Here is a 10,867-nt window from a genome sequence, read left to right as displayed (position 1 = left end):
TGTCTTTGCAGAAAATTCAATAGTTCAATGCTCACAGATTTCAAAATGCAGGTACTGCTAATCAACTATTCAAAAAAGCAACATTGCACACAATACTTTTTTATTAGTATACTGTATTAAAAAAATGAGCTGCCTTAATATGTGTTTTTCCTACTGTCCAGTAAATTTCCACTATCAGTATTCAAATTGTAATGCACCTGGACCCTTTAGTCTTTAGTGGGAGGCTTATAGGACCAGTGCAACGACCTGCTCTTCTCTTTTCTCCCGTGCTCTAAATGTCAGTAAATGAGGCACCAGAGAGTAATTATTTAACAGGTGTGCTGTTGGTGCACAGCATCAGCCAGCCATACAGTAGATTTATGTGCTAACACAGGCCATAGAGACTGCTAGCGGGTTTGTCATCGATACGGCAAAACAAGAATAATCTGCTTGCTTTTCTAGGCGGATTTGAGAGGGGTTTTAAAACTACAAGACCCTATAAATTCTCTCAATTTCCCTTCAAACCAGTGAAAATAGTTAATGTGCTCAGCTACAACAATTTCACACCAGCACTGGGAATACTGCAATGATGCCAAGAATGGCTATATTTTCCGGTAGTTTCAGTTTATAATTATATATTTACAAACTGAATAAACTGAAATGTGACCATTTTCCAGCTAAATGTATATTTGCCAGTGGTGCAAAAAACCTAAAACCCTGTTTTAAGGTATTGTTATCTCAAAGTTTCCCCAACGTATTTGTCTACTGCGGGGTGGCATGCGTCCTATGATTTGGCACTCTATAGTGAGGATTTCCAATGAGTACGTGTAACACTTGCATCTTTGTACATTGCATTCTATTATACACTTATCAAAAATTTCAACAGAACTTTTGGTTTCATTTTGCACTGTACAGTACACATGTCGGGCTTCAAAGAAAAGGGAGAGATGACTGCTCACCCTCCACAGTATGTTTTAAAACCTCTGCAATATGGTTTTCACTTGTTCGTCCACTGTTATTGGACATAAAATGCACATATTTGTCCATGGGATCCTTTGTCCAGACTATAAGTTGAGGTGAGAGGATGCTTTCCAAAATGAGTGGTTTTGCCTAGTGATGGCAGAACCACGCAACACTTGTTCCACAACATTGGCTTCCCTAGCTCTTTAGAGGCTGAGTTGAAACCATATAGTCTGTAGTCACTGTTCAATCGCTGTTGTGTTTAGAGTCGCAAAGTTTTCTCTATCAAATGAGGCTCAGCAAATGCCTCCGGAGGCAATAACCAATAATTTATTCAGCCCACCTTTGTAGCCATGGCCAAAGTCCAATATTTTGTTTTGCATTTAGTTTAGTTTTTTACTCACACTGACATCTTGATGTGTTTTTTTCCTTCTTCTTCTTTTTTTTTTTTTTTTTTTACAAAATCACTGATGTTTACAGTACACATTGCCATGGTCTTCATAGCTAGCAACCACTGGACCTGGTTTCAGCAGGTCCTGAGAGAATCACCATCCCTCTCTCTGATATAGCTGGTAGCATGCCACAGCCTCTCCAGATTGTTAAAGTCACCTCGGTTTTCATGGGTGAAGTATTTACAAAGACCACGAAAGAAAACATGAAAGTGATAATGATTCAGGGTGGCAGAATGTATGATGCTGTCTTTGTACTGGGAATGACCACTGGATTGAGGGTTCAACCAGATATGCAGCCTGTCTGTAACCCAGGATGAAAATCATACGAAAGGGGTCATAACAGTGGAAGAGTGACGTAGTCCCTGGATGGCGGCGTATGGGCCCTGCTGGAAGTAGTGGTGGTAACGAGGCATGTGGAAGGAAGGGAAGGAGGGCCCACTGCCCTGCATAGTACCCAGCGCGGTGGGCGTCAGGGGCATGCCCAGGCGGCTGTAGGGGGGCAGAGATCCCTGGATGGGGTGGGGCAGAGAGGTGGTGCCACCCATGGCTGAGAGGGACTGGGGATGCTGGAAGCCAGGGAATCCAGATGTGGTGGTCACCCAGGAGCTCAGGGAGAGGTTGTCTGAGGCAGTGAACGCTGAGCCTGGGGGGTAACAGAGGATGAATTAGTGTGTGTGTGTGTGTGTGTGTGTGTGTGTGTGTGTGTGTGTGTGTGTGTGTGTGTGTGTGTGTGTGTGTGTGTGTGTGTGTGTGTGTGTGTGTGTGTGTGTGTGTGTGTGTGTGTGTGTGTGTGTGTGTGTGTGTGTGTGTGTGTGTGTGTGTGTGTGTGTGTGTGTGTGCGCGTTTAAACATGCTATGCATTATCTTTTTTAAAGAGGTTTCATGTGAATACAGTACATCAATGTGTGACAGGCCCATACCCCTGGCGAGTGCCGAATGTCCATCTTCTCCTAGGTTATCGTCATCTCCTGCGTACGTACGGATTGGCGACCGTGCGTACGAGTGCTTGTGGATCAAACTCTCAACACTTTCCCTGCAGCAAAAGCCAAACAGACACCCAAAATATATCTCTGCTTTCATTTTAGATTTTCATTTTAATACATTTATGCTAAGCTATATTTATATTGATGAGTAGACATTTGCCAATGCTAAACCATTTTTTGAGGGGCGTGTAAACACAAACTTTGTCCTAACACAAACATAAAATGCCATTGATAATGAATGGCCAGTTTTAAGTCATTGTCCCAACATAAAAATTAAATGCCATTGATAATGAATGGCCAGTTTTGAGTGTGTCGCTACACAACACAAACACAAACATTGAAGACGAAGGTGAGGACACAAATTCTAATTGGCCGGAATGAGGTGATGTATGATGATAAGAGTGCCCCTCACTTCACACAGTGTGATGTTTATACTATTAAACTACAGCAAATATGCATCTAAATATAGGCTATTATTTGTATATGCCCTGTAGATTGCATAGATTTTGTATGCACTCTTCTGAAAAACACATTAGCTCATTTGAGTCTTGTCAGACAGGCCTTTAAACACAGTGACAGAAATTGTGGGGGAGGCTATGTGTGTGGTTGGACAGAGAGGAGGCAAGGAGTGGTCTGCATCATAAGAGCCATGCGTCCACATTAGCCCCCCCTCCCACCAATTAGGTTAGGAAAGTGCAATATCTGTCAGCGAAGCAGTACAAATGTGTGTGTTTTTATCAGCGCTGGGCCTGTCTGGTACAGAGGCCACCCCAGTCCCTACAATGCAGGGCTGGGGGAGATGAGGGCGGGGCAAGCTGGTTTCAATCAGTCACCACAGCCAATTGAATTACACTGTGTTTTAGTGCAGTGGCCGACTCCAGACTAATGTGATTTCTGTAGCTCCCTGTAGATCAATTGATCAGATCTAATTCACAGCCCTCAAAAAGAGAATGGCACAGAGGGAGGGAGACAGAGAGAAAGGAGTTTTTTGTCTGGTTCTGTTGTGGCAGTCTTTGACTTTGGGTGTTTGATTGAGGGGAATGGGCTGATGGTTTGATTCTGTCAGGTGATTTTGGCAGCATAGTGCAGGAATCAGGAATTACGAGAAGTGGTTTTTCTTCCCAAGGACATAAAATATTTTCGATTGCTCCTTTGAGTATGCGTGTGGGTGTGTGTGAGCGTGCGCGTGCGTGCATACATGGGTCGCATGCATTGCACCAATGCATGCATATGTGTAATCAATAATGTGTATGTGTACGTATGTGTGGGGAAAGTATTGAAAACTGCATGGTGAGCATTGGTGACTGATCCACCATGTCTCTCTCAACACCTCCAATGTGGACACATAAACACACATAGCGAAATCTGCGCAACAAACTCTTAAACCTAATGAATAGCTTTTATCAGTCAGTGCAAACCAACTCATCACTCCCATTTGTTCAGTTTTATATCTTATCAGAGGTTCTGGGGACAGAAATGAACAAACAGTGGAGAACCAAGAATTCCCTGTACCTCTCCATGTCTGTCAGCCGCGAGGAGTCCCGGAAGCCTTTGGCGAACGGGTTACTGTCGATCTTCAGCTTGGTTATCTGGAAAACACATAGGCCCCATACACTGATTACACTTACCTTTTTTCTTCTCTCTCTCTCTCTCTCTCTCTCTCTCTCTCTAATGCATATACAATATACATAAACTCTTTCTTGCTCTCTCCCTCACTCTCTCTTTGTCTTTAAACCTCTGTTTTAAACCTCTGATTATCTTAATCTGGTCTTAATCTGGAGAATGTACAGTTTTTCGGCACACCAAGGAGGTCAGCTTTAACGTGTCTGGCTCAAACGTTCATTCTATTTAACGTATACATTTGTGTTTAACTACACTTTTGCTCCGATCTCACAAGTTGCTCTATAAGATCTGCGCTTACTAAATGCCTAAATTGTAAATTCATATGCATGTAATGTATGTTAATACGGCCAAAAGTTAAAAGGAGCGAAAGAAAATGTATTTAAAAACAACAACTTTCTGTTTCTCACTTTGAGGTCATTTGAGAAGGTTTGTTGATTTCATCTCTCTGATAACAAGCCTTTAGTGGTGAAGGCCTCTGATTTGTACACTCTGAGATTGAACCAAATGCATCCATAAACACTTTTTAAAGTTACTCACCAGCTGGTTCTGATATGCTGTGACTGCAGTGAAGACTGTCTCAGTGAAGACAAAGGTGCGAAACTCTTCAGATTTCAAGTTGAGCAGGGAGGCAGTGTGGTCCTTCTTCTTAATGATGTGGCAACGTGGTTGGTACTTGTGCATGGAGTTGAGAATGATCTGGTAGGAGAATAATGACTAGAATAATGACTATCAGAATCAGTATTGTCTTCAGGAATACAAATATTGAAAGATATTCACCAATGGTGTCTGTCTAGTCATATTGTCAATGCAGAGTTTCAAGGCACAGACAGACACAGATACAGTACAAGAACAATGTAGATGTATTATAAAGTAGAGTTAGAGACAGAGAGACACAAGTGAAGATTGAATAACAAAGATATATGCCTTATAAATAATATAGTAATCAGTTTGATGGATGCTTTTATCCATCCAATATGGTATGAGTGATGCTGCATCAAGGTTAGATACTGATTATACTTTCACTCAAATCAATTCAAAATGTAAAATTAGACTGCTACTTCTTGGTTATTTCGGCATGCAGAGGATTAGGAGAGGAGGAGTATCCTTTTAATGAGTCATTTGTTATTTTGACCAAGTTGAATGAGTAATTATACTACAATAATTATAGCACATTGTTGGAGGTGGTCTCTCTAAATTGCTGCACCGCTTGCATCTTTGATGTAGTTCGGTAATTATTCTGTAATTTGTGGATTGTTGCTTAAACAATAAGTGACTCCGGTTTGCAAGGTGTTTTTTTTTTTTTTTTTTTTTTTAACTAAATCCAGTCCGATCAGAACATTCCGAGTGGAACCAATCCAATGTGGGCACCCATTTTAGAAGAAAATCTAATTAAATTATACATACAATTTTAATATTTTAAAATAAAAAATATAAATATGCTGCAAATTATGCTTTTCACTAGAATGGTTCCTCTTTTTGTATTGTTCACCTATTTCATCTAGATGAAATGATTCAGACATCCCAAATGCCTCCGTCAGCCACATAGCTGAATTACTGTCAAACAGATAAAGAAGACATGGTTTTCATCCGAGCGAACAGAGGAGGTGAATGTCTTGCTGTGATGCTGTGAATCAGAAAATATGTGGGGGGAAGTGAGAGAGAATAAAACAATTATAGAGAATGGAATAAGTGCCTTACTGCCTTACTGAAAGAGAGAGGAAAACTTTAACAGATTTACAGAGAGGAGAGGAGTGGGGGGAAAAAACAGGCAGAGCTAGCTGGCATGGCTGGACACAAGAAGAGTGGCAGAGTGGGAGGAGTATAGATGGAGGGAGAGAAGAGTGTGAAAAGATAAACATGTTAACACTACAGCATCGCTGTACGTGTAAGACATTCACCCTCTGCCGCTCTCTCTGATGAAGACCATGGCTCTGTTTATCTGTTTGACAGTAGGCTAATAATTCAGCTATGCATGGTTGTCATGGACGTCACATAATAGTAAAGTCTGTGTTGTGTTCTATTAGTTACTCCTATATTTTACCGCTCGCTCCGGAAAATAATTGACGGCCCTTTTTTTGTCTCCCTCTATGGGAAGTTAGCGAGTCTGAATGAGTGAAGCTTGTGTATTCTTATACACTAGACCGTGATTGTCATAGACAACAGTGCTCCAGCCAAGAATTCAGCCCTGGCCTCAGTGTCCTGTGGCACTGTAGAGACGCAGTGTCTTCATAGAATAAATCTAACCTTCATATTGTATAAATGCATTACAATTATTAGTTTATTTATTTATATAGAATTTGTGCGATAACAGCCTGCAGGACAAGTAGAGACTGGCAAGTTAGTAAAATCCAGATGTTACTGTAGAGAGAGATGACAACTCGTCAAAACTCTGGAATCAAGATGGGGACTTTGTGCAGGTTACATGCACTAACCGGTTATGTATACCAGTAATCATGCCCTATTTGTTTATTTAGTCAGATGTGCCGGTCTATAAGAAGCTATAGCGACTCTGTGTAAATTCATGATTCAAAGGCTGTCTGTGCACTATAGTGAACACTGTACTTTATCCATGAGATACAGCCAAAGATTTTCTCTGACTCAGAGGCAGCATATATATAGGAAGTGAATGACTCAGGTGAATAAATGAAGGCTGAATGAATTACTGTGTCCTACAGATGAAAGTAAATGTTATTTTCTATCAAAACAATGTTATCATGGATTGTTGCTCTGCTCTAGACAAGAAGTCAGCTAAGTCTTGCTTTTCTCAGTCACTTCTGTCTGTGTTTTCTGACTCATGAAGGCTCCTTTGTTATACCTTTTGCACTTTTCACAATTTGTTGATTATAACATGAGTTATTATTCAATTGCTTTATTATTATTATTATTATTATTATAGAAAATAATGCAAAACATTTAAATCAATGTGTTATATTCAGAAATAGGGAAATTAATTGTTTTTTGGGGGTTGAAAAGACTTACAAAATGGCCAGAAGGAATTCAAAGATATTTGAAAACAAAGATTTGGCTACTGGACTGAGATTTATTGTTTGTTTCCAGGAAAAATACGAGAATAATATGACCTATTCATGTTTTTCTACAAATGTGATTCAATATAGTTAACATAACACTATTAACACTACAATAAAGGTTCATCATTAATGATGATTTAATGAATATGTTGTCCCTTGAAAGTCAGAGGGGGGTTAAGACTGAAGAAAAATTGTTGCAAATTACTTTATAATTTTATATGGTTTATAGTATACCTTTGTTTTGTATCACGGATACAATGTTGATCTGTTATGATTTTACTTATTTATTTTTTAGCTATTTAATGTACTGTAATGCCGGCTTAAATACAGAGGATGCAGCTTTTTTTAAAGTGCAATTTAAAATGTGTTTAGATGTAAACACGTTTATTTTGAGTTAAAGTTATTTTCCAGTCAAATATAAACGTTACATGTATCAAACCAGGAAAATGTAAAATATATGTAAATATAATATGTACAATATATGAAAATTTAAAGTATATATATATAATTTGTATTATAGGCTATTTATTGACAATCCATGGTTTAATTTAAAATTGTATTGATATCTTCATTAAATAAGGCTATTTCGTTCTAAACAATGGCAGATTCCATTGTCATTTGAAACTGAAAAAAATCAGAGAAACACAAAAGGGGCAAAGGCAGGACATTTTTGAAAAGTATTCGATGTAATTTTGTACATTTCCTAAATATTACCCAATGAATGGATTAATTTACAGTGACAGGATATTACAGAGCAAATTGCTCTGAGTGAAATCGTTAAGGAAAGGGATGATAAATATAAGAGTTGGCCTTTAAAAAATATATAAATTTGTGTCACAAATATCTGGCAGTCTGACACCATGACTATCCAAAGTAGTATTTTATCTGTTGTATTGTTGCGCAGCATAGGCCTACTCATAAATTATGAGTCATAACTTCATCGGAATAACCATGCAGCAGCAGACCAAACTAAAGGCGATCCATTACAAAATGTAGCCCAAATATTGCTGTGATTGTTGCCGTATGGCTACAGAAAATCAGAAACTTACATGTCCATGTTGGTCCAGTTCGTTGTTCGTGAGTTTGACTTTCTCGAATGACACCATTTGTTTTAGGAGCTGTTCTCCCGTAAATGGCGAGTCGGGGTGCACATATAATCTGGGAATAAGAAAATAATTTAATTAAATAATTTATAGTTAGGCCTGCACTGTATAGGCCTATATGCTATAGCCTACTGTCTGCACTCTTCTACTCCCCTGCAAAGAGTGCACACAATCAACTAACCCTATAACCGACTATTGTAGGCTATTAGTGCGCGTATAGCGCTGAACTTGAAATGTTTGCTATCAAAGACGTTCTGCCTGATTTAAACTAGTAGGCTATACATTAATACTTTCACATGCACCACATTGTTTAGACGCTCAAATGAAGCGTGTTGGTGTGACGTGGGTATATTATGGAACATTTGTTGCCCACCTTGCAGGGAGAGGTGGGTCGGCTTTCCCCGCCACCAGCCACGATGACCTGTGGTACGCATAGCGGTACCGTTTGTTGTCGACCGGAACGATGTCCATCAGAACGATATATTTGGCGTCCGGGTCCACCCCGGAGAATGACACGCGGATGGTGGGGAACATTCTTCTGTTGGAATTAAGGGAGGACAGGACAGACGCTTAACAAAATGATTCCGGCCACCGATCTCCCTTACAGAGAAATATTTAGGCTATTATATATAAACTCGCGGAAAGTAAAACAAAAGATTATGCTGTAGGCATGCAGGCGTGTTTTGAGCCCATGTGCACATTCCTTTTCCCCATGAATCGTTATCGTTCTCCAATTATAGTCCATATAGCCTAAACCCACCCGTCTTTTTATTTTTACTTGAAGTATATTTTGTGTTTCTTTTCTTGTATATGCTTGTAACTTTGTAATATGCATGCGTGCATATAGGCTATATATCTGAATATATAGAGATATAGAGAATTGTAAACTAAAAAGAAAAAAGTCGATGAGGTTCAGTATAGGCTATATAGGCTACAACCAACATGACGAGTCACGACCAATTAGCTTGGTTAATCATCACATTGCATTCAAACAGGAGAGAAATGTTTAATATATAAGTAGCCTATATATATTGTGTCTGACTATTGTTGTAGCCTATATTTTATTTGTATTTATCACTATTATATTAAATCATACACCCACACCCAATTAGCATCATCATGTATGGGGGTGGGAGAATGTTTACCTTCCAGACTTGGTAATGATCATCTCAGTGCCGAGATCATGGAACTTGTCCCAGAGTTCCTTGGTCTCGAGGGTGCAGGAGATCTTGGCCATTTCCTCGCTAGGGACGCTGGGAGTGGTGGGAATGAGCGGCTCCGTGCACACTGTGGGCGCGCTCCCGCTGAAGTCTCCCCCGTGTCCGTCCAAGGATGACAGGTCACCCAGACCCTGGCTGCACGCAGAGGACTTCTCTACAAATTGCTCTTCAGAGATGCAAAAACATAACAGATATTTGTTTTCATTCATAGTTGTGATGACTGATGTGAATAAGAGAAGCTGTACGGAAATGTTGCCTATTTCTTGTGACAATTTCCTTAATAACATTATTATTATTATTATTATTATCAATGTTATTATTATTTCTGTCAGCCTATATCTATTGAATTCATATAGGCCTATATGGGGCCATCATTTAAAGAAAATGAACATCATTTAAGTTTGATAATTTGGCTAATAATATAATAAGACTAATAAAATAAAATAAATGGCATAGCTTAAATAATAGGAAAATAATGTGTTCAGTTTAAATACAATAAATGACATGACATCATGTTGAAAAGACTATATCTGATTGTACAAATACATTTAAAATAACTAGACCCAATCAATTTTAAATAAAAAAAGGATATGGAAGATATAGTGAACATTTGAATCAGTTGTGTCCAGTCGGACACAACGGATTAGTCTTATTGGGCTAACACATTAGGCTATAGTCATATAGTCTACATTTGATTTAATTTAATGTCAAGTTATAGATATTCTGAAGGCGAAATGCACCACCATAGTCAGTGATTTTAGGAAAGTTTCGTTTTGAAAGATAGCCTATATCCACAGTGAGTTTAGGAAAGTTTAGTGATGAAAGATGATCGCCTAGATCTGACTTTCTTGTCTTCCACAGGCTCATCGGATAGCCCAACATATAGGATATAGCTCTTAAATAAATAGCCTAATATATTGTGGCATATTGAGGAATTTATAGAAAGCTATTATTTAAAATATAGTCTAGCTAAACTCTTAACTTAATTGAGTTGCGCAGTTTTGACCGCTGGCCTAAAAGAATTACCGAGAGGTTTGATGGTGTTTTCCTCCGTCTCCTTCTCCTTGGGTTTCCCACTTGACATGAGAGCGGCTATAGAAAATGCATTTGCCCGAGATGAGAGCTGCGGTTTCGGCGAAGAAGTGTACTCCATGATGGGGATAACTTAAAATGATCTTCTTCCAAAAGCTCGAACAGCTCGCTTCGTCTCTCGCGTCCCCGGGTAAAAACCTTGCGCAATTTCTTTCCCTCGACCTCGGATACTGTTAGGCTAAATGGTCAGATTTATTTATAACGTTGGTGTCCTTTCTTCTGCTTGTCTGTTGCATCATTAGAAGACTGGCTTCATCGCGTTCTTCCTGCATGCGCTTCCAGCTCTGCAGCCAAATGGTCATTGGGAACATTGAATCTTCGCCCTCCTCTTAATTCCAGTCCCCCTCCAACGCTATCGCGCACAACCAATCGCTACGTCGGCATCGACGTCATGATTTCCACTGTCCCACAGACGGAATAGTAACT

General features: G+C 39.4%; 1 protein-coding gene across 2 annotated transcripts; it reads right to left on the bottom strand.

The window, feature by feature from the left end:
* Window positions 1-1,711: 1,711 nt before the first annotated feature.
* Window positions 1,712-10,502, bottom strand: tbx20 (T-box transcription factor 20; the record flags this gene model as incomplete). Of its 2 annotated transcripts, none has more annotated exons than XM_080768969.1 (8): window positions 1,712-2,034; window positions 2,312-2,424; window positions 3,857-3,963; window positions 4,535-4,693; window positions 8,076-8,184; window positions 8,503-8,667; window positions 9,275-9,515; window positions 10,376-10,502. In XM_080768969.1, the coding sequence occupies 8 exons, from the start codon at window positions 10,500-10,502 to the stop codon at window positions 1,712-1,714; spliced, it is 1,344 nt and encodes a 447-aa protein (XP_080625095.1). The 2 variants fall into 2 exon arrangements, with proteins under 2 accessions (XP_080625095.1, XP_080625096.1); XM_080768970.1 differs by having other exon boundaries at window positions 3,887-3,963.
* Between the last annotated feature and the right edge of the window lie 365 nt (window positions 10,503-10,867).

This window comes from Protomyctophum bolini (assembly GCF_963924005.1).
Source record: "Protomyctophum bolini genome assembly, chromosome: 7".
Classification (NCBI taxonomy): Eukaryota; Metazoa; Chordata; class Actinopteri; order Myctophiformes; family Myctophidae; genus Protomyctophum; species Protomyctophum bolini.
This window is presented reverse-complemented; position numbering and strand designations above follow the sequence as displayed.